This window comes from Watersipora subatra, chromosome 1 (assembly GCF_963576615.1).
Source record: "Watersipora subatra chromosome 1, tzWatSuba1.1, whole genome shotgun sequence".
NCBI lineage: Eukaryota > Metazoa > Bryozoa > Gymnolaemata > Cheilostomatida > Watersiporidae > Watersipora > Watersipora subatra.
Genome location: NC_088708.1, coordinates 59,093,906 through 59,115,971, shown reverse-complemented (window position 1 = coordinate 59,115,971; position 22,066 = coordinate 59,093,906). Strand labels below are relative to the sequence as shown.

The window sequence follows — 22,066 nt, the reverse complement described above, 5'->3', positions numbered from 1 at the left end:
AGTTATGTTAGTTGTCAGTCAACAGGGTATTTAATCTTTCTCTTTAAATACGTTGTGTCGAGTACCGGTGGAAATAAGTGCATAAGTAGCATTAAGTATGTGACTCTCCTTGTTTGCAACGTATATTAATTGCACTTTGCATTGTTGACTTGTTGACTCTTTGTCTTTAATAAATATTGAAATATGGTGTTAAATTCTTTTACCTTTATCACAATTTTCATTTCAGGGTTGTCACATTGCGGCAAATTGCGTTTTTGTTTGCACACAATTTGTCTCATCACTGTCTAAATGAAGTATTTTTTCAGTCAGTCAAAACTCGATTAAGTAATACAGGTGCAGTGCAAAATGTTGTGTCATTGCTTGCAATTTTTTTAAATGGTACTTCAGCCCACAAAGGCTGCTAGTAAAAGCTCGATTGATGAAATGGATAAGTTTTGGAGACTTTACTACTTTTTGTTTGGTAATTTTAAAAACTTGTATATCAGCACTCGAGTAAAGCAACCTACTAGGATCAAATTTCATTATAAAACATGGAAAGCGTTAAAGGCTGTATGCTGAAACATTTCCATTACGCTACTATTTACTGAACCGTCTATCACTTTTTGTGTATCCATTAAGACATTAACATACTTCTATTGGATTACGTATTTTGTTTTACAATTTTTACAGACTATGAATTTGTAACATGTATAGGTTTGAGTTCTAGAAGTACTATATTTGGCTAGAGTAAAGAAGTATGATCCTAAAGCTATCTCAACTTCTCTTTTTCATGTGAAAATGGTGTGATTCCAAAATTGTCTCTTCTAAATATGAAGTTGCCATATTGTTCACGGAATTAGCTACGATTTTGATTTGACATATGTTGGTGCGTAATAGATGGTCGAATCATCAAGGAGGCGTGAAACGGAGTCAATTTCAGCTCTCTAAGAGTAGCTAGCACGCCTGTCAACCAGTATGTCTGACTGCTCTTGGCTTTGCTTGATAAACTATTAATGTCATGGAACAATGCTTTACCCTCCCTGTCACCACTTCTATGACCTAATTATCTCAATACCAGCCCCTGCTTAAAGCCAATTAGTCAGCCAAGAGACTGAAGCAGTCTTTAATATTGTTATAAGTAATTGCTGTCATCCTCAGATATTCTTCATGAGGACTGTTGAAACCTTATTGGCTTTTAGTGCCAGATCTCTCATCCAATATGCCTTATTGCCGAAATATCTCAAACAGGGTTGTTGTCAAATACACGAGTAAGTTATGTCACTGTTAATGACTGGTCATACAAAGTGTCACCAATTTTAAAGTAACTAAAAGCACAAAAGTTTTTGACTCTCAGGTGACAATGCATTGATCTGTCAATAAAAGTCTTAGTTCAGACAGCACTCTTCTTGGTACATTCGTTGCAAACAGAACTTTCCTCAGTGTATTTCTTTGTCTGCAACATGTAGAATGCGAGACATGTGCTGCTACATTGTAGTATAAATTCATTGTTTGAATTTCGATTTTATTACCAAATAAGATCACGGTAAGACTCATATATTTGTTGACATAAACTTAGCATAGAATAGAGAAAAGAAAGATCGTTTGAAACCTATTCCCTTTGCCGATTGAGAATTGGCTAGCAATACATTAACGTTGAAGATTTTGCAAATGGAAAAAACATGCCAAGACCTGCTACAGACACTTGCTATTTAGCTCAAAAAAGGTTTTGCAAGAAAAGTATATCTCTTGTTCTTTTTTTTAATGAGTTGTGATGTAATTTAGTACCTAATGCTCTTTCTGCAGTACAGTGCTCATGCTCATTTTGAACTACAAAGAAACTCTGTAAATTTGTTTTAAAAAGACAAAGATCTCAACTAAATTGGTGCAAGAAGTAGTAGGACAGAAACTATTTGGCTGAACGTGGCAAGGTCAACTTGGAAACCTATAAAGAAGATAGTGATGTCATAATGCTTCGTAATGCTGAACCCTTCTGAAAAATACAATATATAGAATTTTTATGACATTGGAAATAACAGAAACATATAGGAAGCATATGAATTCATGTTTCCTTTTTTGTGAAGCTTTTAAATCGAACTCGTAATACTGTCTTTGTACTCTAAATCTTATTTCGTCTTTGGCAACCTTTATCTGAAACGATTACCCATTTTTCAGAAAACGAAAATGGCCACAGAATTTCTGCATCGCGTAGCCTATGTGAACTTTGATGACATTTCGTATACGGAGAGGGTATGTACTTCAATTCTATAAACCTAGTGTTGACTGTGTTTATATGTTGGAAGACAGACTCACAAGCACTCTTTCCTGTGCAGTGTTGTCATCGTTTTAGAGAAATCATGTTTGAAGTTTTTATTAACCGAAAATCAGCAAATAATTTAAGTTTCTGTATTTCTGTGAATCCTAGGTATGTCGGTTGAAGTAGTTGTGGATATGTGAATTCTTTCAATTATTACTGCGTATTGGGGTTGCCTAATTGCTAGTTGATGGGGTTGTCAATTGCCAACCGATTGGGTTACCAATCACCGCTTGTTAGGGGTGCCAATCACCATGTATTTGAGTTGTCTATATCAACCTAGTGGGGTTGACAGTTGTCTTCTTATCCTTTTCCATAGCAAATTAAAAATTTCCCTCAACTAGTTGCTAATAGTAACACATAGTTATTTTTGGAAATGTCGTTTACATCTAGGGTGGGCAATGCCTTTTTTAGGTTTTGCAGTAGTCAGTTTTTTAAACTTGCAGTTTCAAAGTAAAACAATGATTTTGATCAACTTTTTCATAATTAGCTGGCATGAACAACCACAATAACACCAATGCAGTCTTCGAAACAAATTGGATCCGGTGTGGCATTTGAACTTTTCTAATGTTTTTATTTTGTAAGTCTTTGTTAGATGAGTTCTTCAAAATATAATTATTGTATGAAAAGCATTACTCGACTCCAATTGGTGTAGTTTTACACTGTTACCACTCATTGAAGTATGCTATGAAGGACCATTATTTGAAAGACAGAAATGCTGTGAATGTGAAGGGGATCAGCAACTCTGAGACAACTGCTATGTTTTATTCATAGCTGTGACAGCTTGTCTTTATCCTCATCAGGTTTTTTTGTTACTAAAATGGTTGAAGTCCCTAATAATACCGATTATGTGAAAAGGAATTCCTGTTTGGTGCCCTCATAAAATACTTGTCAAGTTGAAATAGCTTATGTTCATTGAATAGTTTTATAATTGCTGTTGCTGCCAGCGTAAAGATAGTCATTGTGGATGAAAACAGCGATGCCAGCAGATACAATAATAGTAGCTATAATAAGCTATACCTATGGCTGATATAGGCCTACACAGACATGCTAGAGTGGTGGGCAGCTAGAATGCTTTTATGATGTTGGAGCTACATGTATGGCTGCAAAATTATGATTTGACTGTTGAATTATGATAAATTATGTAATAGATTAGTGTGCTGTAATACACATGGTAAATTAGTACAATATAAAGGGTAGGCAATATCGAAATAAAGCTGAAGTCTACGCGTTTTTGTACTATTTTAATGGTTATAAGCCTTGGTGTAATGTTTATGCTCGTGCAGGTTGAGAGATATGATGTGATGGGGGACCTTTATCACCAGCTCAAATTTCACCGCAAGGCAGCATTCTTTAAGAGAGTGGCAGCGATGCATTGTGTCAGCCCTGCCCTACCCTCCCCGGCCTGGGCAGACTGCTACACACTACTTCTTAAAGCTTTGCCCGGCTTCAAGATGTCTTTCAACTCTACAGACTACCGAGTCGCAGGTAGGATATAAGATTGACTTTAACGTTCATCTGAGCCCTGATCAACTCAACATGAGAATATTTCAACATGTAATGTAAAATTTAAGCAAATACTATGCTCTATACAAAACGCGTATGTTTAAAGTTTTTGAAACATTGTAAAGGCGCGAGTCAAAGTTAAGGCTGAAATATCAGAATACAAAAAAATGTATAAATTAGCTAAGGGTTTACCTCACATATCTAAGTTGGACTACACGTTACATCATACATCACTATCACCACCTCTGCTTCCACTTTTGTGTAATACAACGAAAACCTTTTTGTGGATTATTACTTTATTAATATATTGTTTCTATATAGTGTAGTTTTTTACATTGAATTGTTTACATAGTTTTATGTAATGCATTTGCTATGCTTAATTGCATTTGCTATGCATGTATTTAATTTCTTCTATTATTTCATTGATTTAATCTGTTTAATTACCTAAATTAAATGTGTTAGTTAATAACTCATAGCATAATCTACTGCTAGGTTTTTGGGCTGTACAACAAATTACAACAAATTACTGCGTATACTTGTGTGCTTATCTACTCCAGCATATGACAGTTTTCACGTATCAAATTTCAGATCAAATTAAACTGTATGTAGACATTTGACTGTAAAGGCACATCGTAGAGGACTGTGCCTCGAAAGAGGCACATTTGAATGTACCTCAAAAGAGGCACGTTTTAAGGAAGTGAACATCTATATCGATGGGCTCAATGTCTCGGCAGCTTCTACTCTCCATTAGCAGTTTTTAATCTGAAGAAGTCATCGAGTTCCCATATTCCTACAGTCTGTCAATGGGAATGTGTCATGCAATTTAATAGATATCAAAGGAGAGTAGCTGGGCAGGGCCAAGGGCCTTAGGCTAGTCAGTTGTGACACATTCCATCTGTCAATCATCACTGCCAACAGCCTATCTACACATTAGACCTTCTTCGCAGTATTTTCCCCTTATTCACATTCTTCAGCCATTCAGCTGAGTGTATGTTAGCTCAGTATGTGCCGAGGTCTGCTCAACATTGTCCGTCTTATCTCAATGTCTGTGAGGGAAGTTATTTTGGTTATTAAGATCTTTTGCCATTTTTAACCATTTCCAAATAGTTTTATGAAGATTGTGTCAGCGGGTAATAATGGCAGCATCGATATTAGTTGTTTAATCAGTGTAAAATGACTCCTGTATGCTCCTATTATATACAGGTCATGCATCTGGTTGGCCACAAATCAGGGTGCGGGTCTTTCATGAGTTGATATATGCTGCCAGGCAGTTAGGTGATAATGCTGCTATTGTCAGGTGAGAACATAGTTATTATAATCAGGATGCTGTGACAGCGCTTGTTGTGTTGAACATTTTATAAATTTATCTTGTTTATTTAAACACCATAGCAGTAAATAACATCTTACTTAGAAGTTATTCTGTTAACTGTGTAATATATTTATACATCACTGATGTTCAGTGGGATAATTGCATTATAAAATAACATAGGCTCTCATTCCATTGTCAGAATATTGGTGTCCTGACATATTCATCAATTGCATCTTAGTAACTTACAGCCAATGCTGCTGTAGTCAGTGTTGCTGTAGTTAGTGCTGATGTAGTCAATGCTGATGTAGTCAGTGCTGCTGTAGTCAGTGCTGCTGTAGTCAGTGCTGACGTAGTCAGTGCTGATGTAGTCAGTGCTGCTGTAGTTAGTTCTGATGTAGTCAGTGCTGATGTACTCAGTTCTGATGTAGTCAGTTCTGATGTAGTCAGTGCTGCTGTAGTCAGTTCTGATGTAGTCAGTTCTGATGTAGTCAGTGCTGCTGTAGTCAATTCTGTTGTAGTCAGTGCTGATGTAGTCAGTTCTGATGTAGTCAGTTCTGATGTAGTCAGTTCTGATGTAGTCAGTGCTGATGTAGTCATTTCTGATGTAGTCAGTGCTGCTGTAGTCAATTCTGTTGTAGTCAGTGCTGATGTAGTCAGTTCTGATGTAGTCAGTTCTGATGTAGTCAGTTCTGATGTAGTCAGTGCTGATGTAGTCATTTCTGATGTAGTCAGTGCTGCTGTAGTCATTTCTGATGTAGTCAGTGCTGCTGTAGTCATTTCTGATGTAGTCAGTGCTGCTGTAGTCAGTGCTGCTGTAGTCAGTTCTGATGTAGTCAGTTCTGATGTAGTCAGTGCTGCTGTAGTCAATTCTGTTGTAGTCAGTGCTGATGTAGTCAATTCTGTTGTAGTCAGTGCTGATGTAGTCAGTTCTGATGTAGTCAGTTCTGATGTAGTCAGTTCTGATGTAGTCAGTGCTGATGTAGTCATTTCTGATGTAGTCAGTGCTGCTGTAGTCATTTCTGATGTAGTCAGTGCTGCTGTAGTCAGTGCTGCTGTAGTCAGTGCTGCTGTAGTCAGTGCTGCTGTAGTCAGTGCTGCTGTAGTCAGTGCTGCTGTAGTCAGTGCTGCAGTAGTCAGTAATGTTGTAGTTATCGTAAACATTAGGATGTAGTAAAAGGCAGTGTCATCAATATTGCTGTTAGCTTTATTGTTGAAATTTTTCCGTTTTTCTCCTAAAAAGTTTTTTAAGGTTTGTGAAAAGTAAGTACAATTTACCTAATAACTAAATTGGATTGCTTCAAGTAATTCATGGCAGTACTCCACATTCTGGCAGTTATACATTTGTTAACTCCTTCACATATGCAAATCGATTCTGTTGTTATAGTCTGAGTATAAAAACACTGCTCTTACCAAAAGTGTTGATTCTGCAAATGTTCCTTTCCATTGGCTTACTCATCTTCATTAGGAGCTGGAGTAACAAGTCTATCTGCATGCATGTCAAGGTGTCAGTCTCAGTATATCATAGCTATTACTTGTAACTGCACACAGCCTCTGCTCTGCTGTTATTTGCTAGGATTAGGTTATTAATAACAGCCTTTCTTGGTTCTTTGTAAACTTCTGAGATGTTATGTTCTTCTTCAAATAAAACCATTTTGTCCATCAAAGCATTTAGCGATCATATTCCCTGAAGGACATCAGAAATTCATAGCTGTATCTGTATATCATTCTCAAGAGACTAGCAAAAGTTAAAAGTAAGACAAGATTGTAAAAACCAAGTAGGCCCTATATATAAATTAAGTTGGTCATTGACCTCACCTAGTCTAGGTTAGAGTAAGTTAAGTTCTATAGCTACCTCTACCTCTGAACCTGCTCATTCTGTTTGACACTGGCATGCAGGTGTGCTGCTCATTTTGTTTGACATTGGCATGCAGGTGTGCACCTACTTGTAGGCATGTATCTCTCTGCCTACACACTATGTATAAGTACATGTTAGACCACGAGATACAAGAACTCGTCCACCTCCTCGAGACATACACAAAGGACAACCGAGATGACGGGCTACCCATTAGGAACTCAGCTGGAGTATTGCTTCCTCCCGTATCTTTCTCATCAATTCCACTGCTCAGGTAAGTTATGCGCTGCAGTTCTTTCCCAAGACAATGACATTCATAATTTAATGGGCTCTCCTGTTTTGTGGAACTGTTGTACTGTTGCACTGTGGACATAAGGTAATGGATTTTATTAATCTGTACGTCACTTTTCAGTTTTGTATATTCATTATTCACCTCTTGTGATGTTTTCATTGTACACATTAGTATCCTCCAAATCTTATTACTGTCTTACTAGTCTTACTGTCTTACTATTATTAGTGTCTTACTATATAATTTGCTCTCGGATGCGTGTAAACAGCATCCGATGTTATTATGTGGCAGCAGACTATATACCTAACTCCCCCATTCCCGTTACAGCAGTGAGTCATATCTACCTGCCCTATCTACCTGCTTTTTACTTAATTCTTTTCTGAGAACTGGCTTTGTTGTAGTTCTTTGTCTGTATTCTACTATGTCAACATTTTTAATCATTATACAAGAAATTAAAATAATGTTCTCAAAACAAATTAAAACAAATCTTCCAAAAATTGCTAAGGTTTAAATAGTATTTAAACCTTAGCAATTTCTGGAAGCTGATATGTCTCACATGAGTTGTTCGGCATCAATTAATAGTAATGATAATATTATCTATCATATGAAGCTTTATGATTATTAAAATAGTAGGTATTCTGTTAAAAGTCTGTCTTGCATCCACTTGTACTAGATAATACCGCAAGCCTTTTTGAGGTTGTTTAGTTGCTGCTTGCTCAATCTTTGTACCTAGTATACCTTAGAGGGGCTGTTAGTTACACACTATAGAGGACTAGTATACCTTAGAGGGGCTGTTAGTTACACACTATTAATAGATGACTATACCTTAGAGGTGCTGTTAGTCACACACTATAGAGGACTAGTATACCTTAGAGGTGCTGTTAGTTACACACTATAGAGGACTATTATACCTTAGAGGTGCTGTTAGTCACACACTATAGAGGACTAGTATACCTTAGAGGTGCTGTTAGTTACACACTATTAATAGAGGACTATTATACCTTAGAGGTGCTGTTAGTCACACACTATAGAGGACTAGTATACCTTTGAGGTGCTGTTAGTTACACACTATAGATGACTATACCTTAGAGGGCTGTTAGTTACACACTATAGAGGACTATTATACCTTTGAGGTGCTGTTAGTTACACACTATAGATGACTATACCTTAGAGGGCTGTTAGTTACACACTATAGAGGACTATTATACCTTAGAGGTGTTGTTAGTTACACCAATGATATACAGCCCAAAAGGATAGCCGACGGCTATCATATGGGCGGGGTTTAATGATGGAGCTCTATTAGGATTTTGCTAGCCTGGGTTTCAAAGCAAACACAACTCTCGCGGGGCGGTCGCGTTGCCTTGTTAGGTTTTAGAAAACACGAATCGCTGTTATCGTTTCATTAGCTTATTCAGCCAGTAGACCCCGCGGGTCACAATAGCAAACATTGAATTTCTGCAATGTAGGGGTAATACCTAACTAAAATAATGTATCTATTCAAAATAAAACATTTCAAATTACCTACTTTTAGTAATTTTAAAATTAGTATAGGTCGTAGTATATGCCTAAAGTTGAATATAATTACCCGAACAACGGCATTTTTTTTTCTAGTTTTTGATTAATATTTTGCCACCCCTAATATAAAATGACAAAGTCTTTCATCGGTTTCACATTGTTTTACCTTGCCAATAAGATGGGACAGCAGGCAAAGCTGTGCAGTGTAGTTTTCATACTCAAAATCTAAATGCAGAACCGAATTTGAGCTATTTTACGATTGTGACTATTAATATCACGAATGCTTGTGAATGGCAACTGACTGATCATAATGGTGACAATATTGGGATACTATATTTATTTGACAACAAAATGAGATCAACAGATAAGTAAAATAACCACTATAGTTCATAATATTCGTAAATTTACAAGGTGCTTTATTCAGCATATTTGTTTGTTCGGGTGCCGTGTTCGGGTTAATCCCAACAGAGCTTCATCATTAAACCCCGCCCATATGAGCGCCGTCGGCTATCCTTGGGGGCTGTATATCATTGGTTACACACGAACATCTATAAACAAATTGCACCATATTCATATCTTTTATGATGTAAAAGCTAAGGATTAGGTTGAGAAAGCCAGTAGATCATCATAAACTGATCGATGGTATGTTGAATAACCTGGCATTCTCATGACATTTTTGTTTGTTTTATGTTGAAACGTCAGCAGGTGATCAGCTGCTCATTTTATGCTATTTCCAGACAACTGACTCTGGCAGGTCACTTGATTGAAGCTGTTTGTACTTCATTTCCCCCTCCTGTCTTGTCTACCTATTAACACAGTTCTCCATAGTCTCTACTCTAACTTCTTATTGCGGTCTGCTCTCCTGTTGTTCTTTTTTATTTAATCTTTCTCCTTCTCACGTGGTCTCTCCTCCATATGTGTTTTTTTCCATATGTGGTTGTTCATCTATACTGGTCTTTCTCTTGGTGGGGTCATTCTTCTAAATCGAAGCTCTCCTTATATGGACTCTTTTTTGTGTAAGGCGTCTCCTGTGTATACAGTCGCTACTCCACATGTGGTCCTTTCTCCGCATGTGGTCTTTTCTCCATAAGTTGTCACTCCTTCATATATGATCTCTCCTCCAAATATAGTCTTTGGCCTGTACGACTGTTCTTCTATATGTGGTTTCTGCTACGTATGTGGTCTCTATTTGGGTTTTCCTCCATTAACTCCATGATAGTCTCCTCCTCCATGCGTGATATCGCCTCACTACATTGTCTATCTTCCCAATATACCCTCTCCTCCATAGATGACAGCTTGTTCCCCTTCACAGTTGATTTTTCCTCTGCATGATTTTATGCTCGTCTAATAATCTCCTATTAAATTAAATGCTTTCATGTCAGTAACTGATGCCTTGATAATTTATATCTCTAATGAGAGTGAAATAATCTCACTAGGATGCCAGTGTTGGTCGTAAAATTGTGTCAACCAACTGGTGCTCAAAATGTATCATTAATGCTTAATTTAACATTTTTAAAGGTTGACTTGCAACAAAATCCACATTACAGTTATTTGGTATCAAAAGATTCACTATGTCTTACTCTGTTGTGTTGTAGGTGCCAAATATGTGGAAATGTGATTACAAGCTCTTAAAAGCTCAAAAACGAACGGTTGATCGCAGCCATCACGAAACCGCCGTAGATCGGAATCAGTTTATTTTTCTGACGCAGTCATTACATTGTGGTTATTGTTTTGTAACGTGATGTTGTCACGTGAATTGAAAAGCCAATAAAAGGCTCAATATAAAACTTCTCGTAGCACTAGTTTATGACAAACACTTCGGGTTTTACCGAAGACTCTGTGTCAAATATAGATGCTCGCTACTTTACAGTTTTGTTTCGGATTGGTCGAATCGTCTAGTCGTAATCTGATCGTGTGACCCATACTTCATGAATCATTTCTGCAGCATTTTTCGATTATCACAGGTGACCAACCGGCTTGTCATGTTTATCAGACAATGATATGTACTCCTTCGAGCTAAGGTTGAAAAATTAAACACATTTTTACGGTAGGCTATAGGATATCAGTGCTGAAAGTGACAGCATTACAATGACGATAAAATAGACGCGTAAGAACAATAGACATGGTTTTATTGAATGCGTGAATTATATTTGTGAAAATATTTCGACGAATGCTGTTGCGTGAAAGTATAAACAGAAGCCATCTTGTACAACTACGTCCCATTTGAGCCGTTTTGGAAAGAGATTCCGATCTACGGCGGTTTTGTGATGGCTGCGATTAATTGTTCATTTTTGAGCTTTTAAGAGCTTGTAATCACATTTCCACATATTTTTTACGTACAACACAGCAGAGTGAAACATGGTGAATCTTTTGATATCAAATAACTGTAATGTGAACTTTGTTGCAAGTCAACTTTTAAGCATTGGCTATTAGATTCATGTTCCTTTTTAAATCTGCTTCTGTTCATTCCACTGAAGCAATAAACTCAAGTTGCTGGTATTGGGAGTTGTCTTGTTCTTGCTATAAGTTTATTACATTCACTATGAGTCATAAATTCTTTAACTGCTATTATCGATTAGATATGTGATATTATGTTGCCTGTCTAGTTTTCATTAGTTCACAGTTTAGACAAATGTATTAAATACTGTCCAAATTAAACTTATCAAATTCTTGAAGTTACAATCTGGGGTCTGATAATTGTTACCTCATACCTAGGTTTGTGTATCATACATTCATACAAAATCATACAGGGTCAAGTATTTTCGCCTATAGTTAGTTTAAAGTTTATTTATGGTTAATAGAAACACCACTTATACAGTTATACATATATATGTATATGTAATGTACAATACTACTGATACAGTTATACATATATATGTATATGTAGTGTACAATACCACTTATACAGTTATACATATATATGTATATGTAATGTACAATACTACTGATACAGTTGTATATATGTATAGGTAATGTACAATACTACTGATACAGTTATACATATATATGTATATGTAATGTACAATACTACTGATACAGTTGTATATATGTATAGGTAGTGTACAATACCACTGATACCGCTGTATATATGTATATGTAATGTACAATACTACTGATACAGTTGTATATATGTATAGGTAATGTAAAATACCACTGATACAGTTGTATATATGTATAGGTAGTGTACAATACCACTGATACCGCTGTATATATGTATATGTAATGTACAATACTACTGATACAGTTGTATATATGTATAGGTAATGTAAAATACCACTGATACAGTTGTATATATGTATAGCTGTATATATGTATATACAGTTGTATATATGTATATATGGGTAATGTACCATCCCGCTGATACAGTTATCTATATATATGGGTAATGTACCATCCCGCTGATACAGTTATCTATATATATGGGTAATGTACCATCCCGCTGATACAGTTATCTATATATATGGGTAATTTACCATCCCGCTGATACAGTTATCTATATATATGGGTAATGTACAATACACTGATACAGTTATCTATATATATGGGTAATGTACAATACCACTGATACAGTTATCTATATATATATGGATAATGTACAATACCACTGATACAGTTATCTATATATATGGGTAATGTACAATACCACTAATACAGTTATTTATATATATGGGTAATGTACAATACCACTGATACAGTTATCTATATGTGTACAATATTACTGATACAGTGTTACAGAGATATAGAGTTGATGTACAACAACCATCTTACTACATGATAAAGACTTGACTTTTACTCTAGCAGTTGTCAAGCTGTTAGAGTAGTTAGGTCTTCATTATGGTATGTATTTAGCAAGAATACTAAAGTATGTAGTCTCCTTATCTATCTAAGTTTAATTAAACAAAGGAAATATTAATTCACCATAGTTGGCCAACATTGTTTCTGTATACCTTCTTGGCATTGCTGTTTATAATGAAGAAATGTATATTTATATGTTTATAGTAGTCATGAAAATATTTTGTACTGTCTTGTTGTATGGCTCCAAGCATTGTCCTATCGTTGATGTATAGCTGTACACAGGGATGCATATAGATATTGGCCACTATTACAGTATACAGTATTAGAGTAGACACTCTGAAGATTTGCTTTTTTTTAAATATGTGACAGAAACAAAGTCCACTAATTTTGCAAAACTCATGCAACTATATTTTAATCATTGGATTTGTTACGCTTGTGCGTGCACAGTAAGACTAGTCAGGGAGACAACCATGAGGAGACAGCCATGAATTATTTCTCATTACGGTTATGTAGCTCTTTCTTTACTTGACTCACTATAAAACTAGCAAAAAGCCATCATAACCACATTGCTTGAAGATTCTGGCAATTTTTGTTTTCTAAGGTTTATCACGAAAACAATTCCTACTACAGTGGATGCTTCTACAACATAAATAATCTATTCCGGGAATTTTTACGTTGTAGGGATTTTACTTTACACGAACAGTAAAATACATGTAAATTGCCTAATTCGTTTTAAGATTTTTCCAAACTCACTCCGTTGGCTCTTCCAAAAGGAAAAAAACTAAACTTAACTTTTGTAATTTGGCAGCTGTACAGTAACTTTTGTAATTTGGCAGCTGTACAGTAACTGTTGTATTAATAGTTTTTATCAATAAGTTATTTACTTTTTCTTGTCAATTGCACTCAGTTTATGGTTCCTGATTATGGTAGTTTTACAATAAGCTAGGGGAAGCACACACCTTCATTATATCGGTTCTTTCCAATTTTTTAGACAGCAAGGTCTATCTGCCTAGGAGAAATATTACAAAATATTTTATATGTCTAAAATAAAAATATATTCTTATACGAATTAAGAACGGTGTCTGTCTGACCGTTCGTCTATCTCTTGCCAGGGTTTGAGGTAAGGATAAAAAATAGCTTTGGACGAGACTAAAACTCGTGACTTTCAGCTTGGTAAATGGACACTCCAATGACTGCACCACTAGATCACCTTTGAGTATTTGTGAATTATTGTGTGGCAACTTGTTTTCTGTGCTTTGTCGAAACCTGACGATCTTTCACAGCGAACTAGATTGCCTGGGTACTAGTAGAAATAATAGAAATCTCTATACATCCTATACATTGTTTTTACAAGAGAGAAAGCGATATTTTTAACGATAACCACGAGAGTCTCATTACTGATATCCAATTTAAGAATTTGCACCGATTTGACTCGTTACATTATATGGAATGCTTTATGTTGTATCAAGCAAAAACTTTACATATATTCTTTACACTATGTGAAGTTTACGCTATATATGAGGTATACGTTATAGGAGTGTCAACTGTACAAAAATAGTTATAGGTGCATTATTACCTTACCCTCATTTTTGGGAACATATTGTTAAGGGATTTGTTTATTGCTTGCTGCTGTCAATACAATCAATATTATATTGTATTTTATTATATTGCTACCGCAATAGTTTGAAAGTCAGCAAAGTTTGATAGTATTTCAGTTTTTTGTCAAACTTGTGTTGATATTGCAATTTTAACTCCTCTCGCTGTATATAAACTCTCTGTATTGTTCTACAGTATATACTTGCATATATCATATATATAGATATGCATATACATGTACATGTATATACAGTATATATATGTGCATATATATACTGTATATATATGTGCATATACAGTGAAACATGGATAACTCGCCCTCGGATATAGCGAACACATGGTTAACTCGACTGGATTTGCTTGGTCCGTTCCCACGCAATGATAAATGGCTCTATATAACTCGAACTCAACACTGTTATAACGAACTGTTTTTTGCCCAACGGCTACCGAAACGGTTGCTATCGCTTTAGAAAATCACTTTATTCCAATCCATAGAGGTAAACCTCAACTTTTCGTAATTCATAAGCATCGTTATTACCTCCATCGGCAAAATATTTTTGTCAACGACTGTTCTAAAGGTTTGGTGAAATTTGATTTATACTGCTATACGATGAATAGCACGGGCTAGCCGGGTCACGCGCGCAAGGATTTTCGCCACGCACATACAAAACAAAAACAGCATGTTGTTTTTGTTTTGTATTTGCGTGGCGAAAATCCTTGAGTGCGTGACCCGGCTATCCCGTGATGAATAGTTTTCCGATGTTGATTCCGTGTTGAATTAACGTCGGAATGTTGAATGTTTAAAACGTTTTAAAAATTGTTGTAATTAAACGTATACGTTGTCTTAGCTAAAAAAAACTATTCATCGTTTGACCTAAACACAAAATACGTGTGTACATTCAATAAGTATCTATTCAAAAAGCGTGAGTGATATACAATGTACCGTAAAACTTTTAATTGAACTGCCTCGGAGTGTTGCTCTTAACGAATCCCAGGTAAAGTAAGGTAATCTTTGCATAAACTTCAAGAAAGATCGGCAAAATTGATCGTGGGTAAAACGCTCAAAAGAAAAGATGTCTTTTCTTTGAGCATTTCAGCAACGATCAAGTTTTGCCAATGTCAATCTAAAAAACGTCCTGGCAATAACATCACCTCAAACAACAAACCAATCTCAAGTGATAGAAAAATCTCTATAATTTTTGATAAAAACGTTTTAAACTTTACATTAGAAGCATTTAATTTGAAACAAGCCATTTGTGCTTTTGATTTATATTATAGTTTGTATATGTTCATGTATCTACTAATAAATAAGTAAATACATGGACTTGTGACAGTGCTCTGATAACTTGAACACTCTGATAATTCGAACACTTTTGCTCGGTCCCTTGAAGTTTGAGTTATCCGAGTTTCACTGTATATACAGTATATATATGTGCATATATATATACTGTATATATACCCTAGGACACTTATATTTCGCTAGTATTTAGTTTCGTGAGTAGCTCGCAGAGTAAAATTTCGGAGCAACTTAATTTCGCAGCTCTGATGAGTGCGAAAATATAGTGATGTGAAAATAAATGCAGTGGAACAAACATAATTAGATTCCTCAGGTTCAGTTCACCGATAAAAAAAATTTCAATTTGCGACTAGTTTGTAGTTGTGAACCGCAGGTAGAATGGTGTGGGCAAGGTCGATAATTCAATTTGATCGCTTGCTGCCATTTGTTTCTTGGACTATCAACAGGCCCGTTTTCACTGGGGCAGCTAGCTGGCCGGCTGAGCCGCCCCAACTTTTTGGGAATTTTTTACGGTAAGTGCAGTCCAACTCGGATAACTCGCCCTCAGATAAAATGTAACATTTCATCTCAAACACAAGGTCAACTCAAACGGATTTGTTTGGTCAGTTCCATCGCAATGATAAATTCCTTCAGATAACTCGACCTCAACATCATTTATTCGAAAAGTTATTTGCCCAACGGCCATGGACGCGGTTTTTATCGCTGTGGAATTTCACTTCATTCCAAGCCATAGAGACAAACATCAACTTCTAGTAGTTCTTTGGCATCATTATTATTATCATCATCAGAGGCAAAATATTTTTGTTAACGACTTTTATAAAGGTTTGCAGAAGATTAAGTTTTATCAAACACCCGCTTGGCCGTGTCCCATCGAAAACGTAAAAGCCTCCGAATGAGCTTAAAATAAAATCCGCAAAATTGATCTTTGTTAAAACGCTCAAAAGAAAAAGATGTCTTTTTCTGAGCGTTTTAACTGCGGTCATGTTTTGCCTATTTCAATTTAAAAACGTCTCGTCAGTCACATCACTTAAAACAAAACAAATCTCAAAAAATTACAAGTTATTGAAGAGGTGTCAGTGGTGAATCTAAACCTTTCCAGAGTCATGCTGTTTGTGTAGTACTGCGAGTGTCAGTGCATGTGTCTTATTTTCTTTCAACACACGGTGCTCACTGCATTGATTGATGTCCCCAGCAAACGATAATCTACTAATTCGTGGGCATTGACATCAAATTCCTATCATTATAAATCATTCTTAATGGGAAATTAATCATAATTAATTGCAAAATAATAACGTAATAAATTTTGAGTCAAATTATTTTGTTGGTTTATGTTTTAACGATGCTATAGTGGTCGTTAAAAACTTTAAAATAAATGTCGTTATAAAATTCCATTCTACAGTATCAATGAACAAAGCTATTTAGTTTCGCTTTTTCGCTCGTTTGTTATGATAGTTTAGTTTCACACATGAAACTTTCACGAGAAGATGACACCGCGAAAACGCGAAAGTTAGATGCCGCGAATACATAAGTGTCCTAGGGTATGCACAGTATATATCTTATATATATACTGTGCATATATATACTGTATATATATGCACAGTATATACATGTATATTATATACATATTTACTGTGCATATATATGTATATACAGTATATATATGTATATATATGTGCATATATATATATATACTGTATATATACCCACAGTATATATTATATATATATATATATATATATATATATGCACAGTATATATCTTATATATATACATGTACTGTGCATATATACACTGTATATATATATGCACAGTATATATCTTATATATATACTGTGCATATATATACAGTATATCGGTATATGCTTGTATGAAGTACTGCTAAAATGAGTAATCATCAGTATTGGAATGCAGAATAACATTAAAAAAAGATGGGGGGAAGCAAATCTAAAATTGGTTTCAACACATTATAAAATGGGAAATGGTTGTGATTCTCAATCTCTAAGATGCAAAGTTATTTTATTCAGCAATCTGCTTCATGTACATTTATTAAAACTCATAGGTTGTAGCAAATATTTCCATTAATAATACACTATGGTTCATCTAATTTATTCTACTGCTAAACAACTTATCAGAACTCCTGAATAGCTACTGAAGATGGTCACACATAGTATTAAAATAAATTGTTTATGTACATTATGTAAAACAAAGTTATATGTAAAACATAATGGATTAATAAAATAATAATCATTAAAATGAAGTTATTATTACTACTTTACCTTAGAGACAAGCGAAGAGAAGTCTAGACTCAATGATGTGTAGGTTCAGAGGTGGAGTAAATATTAGAGATATAGGGTTTCACCTACTTCAATGATAGAAAGTTTAAATCAACTTAGCTCCAGTATTTTATATCTATATATATTTCTCAAAGTCTGTGGATCTGTCATTCCGGCTGTAGCTATTAAAATCTTGGAAATGGAATTCCGCACTCTGAAGAACTTGAACACACGACGAATGCAGCCACAAGTTTCTCATCCGGCGCTCTACCACTGAGCTGCAACGGCATATTAATCACATACGTTTTCATATACCGCATACCCCATGCGCATGCTAATTATTTTAGCATTGCGCCCACGCGCAACGATGTCCCTGTCCCTGTTCAGAAATATTTTGGGACCTAAGTACAGTATATGCAACGTGATGCTTCTTCGTCTTTTTTCGTTAAAGCTAATAATTTATCGCAAACTTAAAATTTGGCCATTTTTGTACTGATTATATACATTACCAAAAGATATGCATTGCATCGACATTTCGTAGTTTACATACTTGCTATTTATTTTACATCTACATTTAGCTCGCTACTAATTTATTCCAGCTGCTCAAAAGACCTTTTTCCCAGTTACATTATGTTTCTTGAATTATGATTTGGTACCTTGCATTCCACAATCATTAAATACGAACAAGATCTTGGTTCGCTTAAAAAATCTTTTTACATTATTTCTTTTAGTTCAAATTAAAACATCTTTGTTTGTATGAATAATTTTCAATTTGTTATTTAACGTTTATTTTAATAGCAATAGAGTATATTAACAGGCGCAATTTCCTTTTCTCAAACAGACGAATATTGCGTTTGTTGCATACATGTTTCACAAAAGTTCCTATCAGTGCTCGCTTTGTGTATTAGCTTACACATCTTTCCTTCTAAACCTAACCAATTAGTAATTCGTAATACATTTCACATTTACAACAAACATTTGTAAGATTACTGTAAGATTATCTGTAAGATTATCTGTAAGATTATCTGTAAAATTATCTGTAAGATTTATCGTGTAAGATAACAAGTATAAGTTATTCCTCACTCTCTTATATTTACATACATTTACATACTTTGAGAAATATATATATAAATATATATATGTAGATTTACATTCTCTTCTTACATTTATGAACTTATAACTTTTGAAGTATATAATATAAATTTTTACAGTTGGTTTCATTATCATTATTATTTCAACTTGCATTTTTTAAACATAATTTGAGTATCGTGTTTGAAGTTTAAACTTTATTCATTTTCCTATCACCGTTATTATTACTTAATTTCCAATCTTCATTATTAATATTAATTTTTTATTCAACCATTTTTGTCAGACATTGTTCTAATAAAATTTCAACTACAAAATACTACCATATTCTGTCATATTTTTAATTAATCTATAAAATACACGTACTCTCTCAAGTTGCACATTATCTAATGCCTCCAAATGAAAGAACTTTTATTTTTTTCTCGAGCAACGCCGGGTATTCAGACAGTTATTTTATATATTTTGACAGTTTATTATTGGTTTTCATCAATCTCGGAACTTTACTGGTTTACTGGAAGGTTTATTGTACTCTGTTAAGTTTGTATGTTGAGGTGATAAGGAGGAGTTTACTGTACTCTGTTAAGTTTGTATGTTGAGGTGATGCTGAGGAGAGGTTTACTATACCCTATTAAGTTTGTATGTTGAGGTGATGCTAAGGAGAGGTTTACTGTTACAGTACTCTGTTAAGTTTGTATGTTGAGGTGATGAGGAGGAGTTTGGCTGTACTGCGTAAAGTCTGACATTCTCACCTCTTATTTCCTCATCCTTGTTTGCTATATGTTTTAGCTGAAATGAGTGAGAATATTCTAACCCTTATTTTGCAATATTTGCTTGTTGATGCAGAATAAAAAATCTAGAATATTTTCTTTGACGATAGTTTTAGCAATTATACTATAAAGTTTGGAGGGAACATGCTAAGCTCTCAAATACAAAGTGTAAAATGGCTACAAACATATATCAGTATTCACAAGCATTTAATGGTATCGATTGGAGGCAGTCATTTTTCTTCATTCATACCTGCAAAGTTCATTACCACAATATGATTTGCTCTGTAATTGTTTGTTCATTTATCTTATGTTTGCAGGGCTATTTAAATATGTGATATGATTCATTATTTCATAATATTATTTTATCTATTATTTGTGGTTGGCTGACAAAAATTTAAGAGTATCGTCTAAAGTTACTTGCAAGGTCTGTCATATTCCCTTCCTATTCTGCCAAGCAACTGCTTATTCGACCAACTTAGCATCTGGCTGACACTCAAATACGGGGCTCTGATTAGACAGTTTTATTGAAATGAATCGCTGCTTAATTATTTTATTGGCTAAACCACTGGATTTGCCATTCATTTATTTGCATATGCTAACAGTTGGCATAAACTATTATTTCAGGACAGACCTGGTTATATACATTGCTCACTAACCGTGAAACCGACCTGTTTAAAATGTGACAAGATTTTCCGGTGCGTGATTTTCCTTCCCATTTGTCACGTTCGCAAAAGTAAATCATTATCTGGACATTTGACTAATTTTTACTTCAACCTTTGAACTGAAAATTATTACAAAATCCAAGACAAGTTAATAATCCTGGATTTATACATTTCGTTATCTCTTAAATGACTTGTTGGTGCATTGCGAGACATTTGACTAAGATGGATATATAGGCGCAGATACTTATAAATAGCATGCATGAGATTTCTTTACAGGGAAAATAGATATTACAGCATAGCCCAAGTCTACTTCTTTACTGCTCTGCATGTTGTTGCATTATTAATGGTCACTTTTACTGAAGAAAAACTGAAAGCCATGACTTTTGCTATGTGAATAGAGATAAAAAAGGTGGTACATGAGACTTAAATCATACTGGACATCAGTTGAATGTAGGATGAATGATAAACTGAGGGAATATATACCTGTTTACTAGAGGTATCTGCATTGTATGATGTAAATGGTAATGCTTGCTTGTTAAACTTTCCTTCCTGCTCGACCAAAGTAAACTTTAATAGTGCCAGACATCTACTTTGTTGTATTGTATTTGCTAAATTAAACACATTTTAAAATATGTTTATAAGCCGTTACTAATATTATATAACAATTGAATGTTCTTTTTATTTCATCCTCTGTCATCACTCAATAGATTGTGAAAACAGATTAAAGGCAGAATACTATCAGTAAAGGGGGACACCTTATAAATTAACATTCATTTATATGTCACAAAAAGCCCTTCTTACGTTTGGTCTCATGCCTTGGTGTGTTGAATATTACTGTTGGTTCAGCCATCAATTTTGCCTGCAAAATTATTAGTTCTCAAAACAAGTCTTATGACGAAATTCATCTATGCGAATTTCACACTAAATCTGATATTTTAGCTGTAGTGTAGGTTAGCACTAAGGCTATAAATATTTGATGATATTTGTGTATGTGAACATAACTCTCTCCAACATCGATGGACACATAATTTAAATAGGGTTCAGGCAGTATGTAAAATGTGTGAACCAGGTTTCTAGCAAAAAATGTTTAACCAATTAATTTTTGTTTACGAACTGGTACACCTAGCATTTTGAGCATGGGCTGATGGTTTAAAACTTGCATGAATCCCAAACATGGGCACGAAAGTGGATTCTTCATGTTATCCTGCCTATTTAAGTAACTGTGATGAGTAACTATAGCCACAGAGTTTTAAAGGCATGATTGCTAGAAATCACAAGCATTCTCAGCTCATGTATTAGTATCATCAGCAATTGAGACAGTTTTAGTTGTTGACAGTCATTAGTTTAGTTCCTTTAAAGATGTAGTTTAAATGTGTTTTAAATGTGAGGTGAGGGTACTGGTATTTAATACAAGGTATTCATTACCCTTCATGGCTCAACTCGAGCTATCATATCCTGGCAATCTTGTTTCGCTTAGTGCCGCTATATCTATACCATACCTGCCCATCTCCATGGCCACAAGTGCAGTCTGCCTCCTTGGGCGCTGCGACTCCGTCCCATCCGTCAACATACGTATATTCTACTCTGCTACACATAGAGCTACATCTCTTCCTTCCATATCCTAGCGCACTTTCCGCTGTCTGCCGGAGTGAGAACAAATCAGCGTAGACCTTGTTTGACCTTTCGATGTCCGAGCCGAGATGAGTAGATTTTCGCTAGACCATTTCATGAAGACTGCCTGCAAAAGGGTTGAAGGTGCAACTAGCTTTCGCTGGACTACTAACTCACACTTGGCAGTGAAGGGGTTTATCAGTAGCAAGGACAGGCCA

The 22,066-nt window shown here is 35.0% G+C and overlaps 2 protein-coding genes across 2 annotated transcripts in view; one reads left to right on the top strand and one right to left on the bottom strand.

Annotated features, from left to right (window-relative positions):
* Window positions 1–22,066, top strand: part of LOC137394920 (trafficking protein particle complex subunit 9-like) — a 77,925-nt gene that overhangs the window by 19,629 nt on the left and 36,230 nt on the right. Inside the window, exons 7-10 of the mRNA XM_068081702.1 lie at window positions 2,152–2,226; window positions 3,577–3,778; window positions 5,000–5,093; window positions 7,055–7,231. Of these exons, the coding sequence (XP_067937803.1) occupies window positions 2,152–2,226; window positions 3,577–3,778; window positions 5,000–5,093; window positions 7,055–7,231 (548 nt within the window). The remainder of the gene's footprint in view (window positions 1–2,151; window positions 2,227–3,576; window positions 3,779–4,999; window positions 5,094–7,054; window positions 7,232–22,066) is intronic.
* Window positions 5,340–6,266, bottom strand: LOC137385410 (mucin-22-like). Its single transcript, XM_068071863.1, has one exon. It carries the CDS (start codon window positions 6,264–6,266, stop codon window positions 5,340–5,342), a length of 927 nt encoding a protein of 308 aa, XP_067927964.1.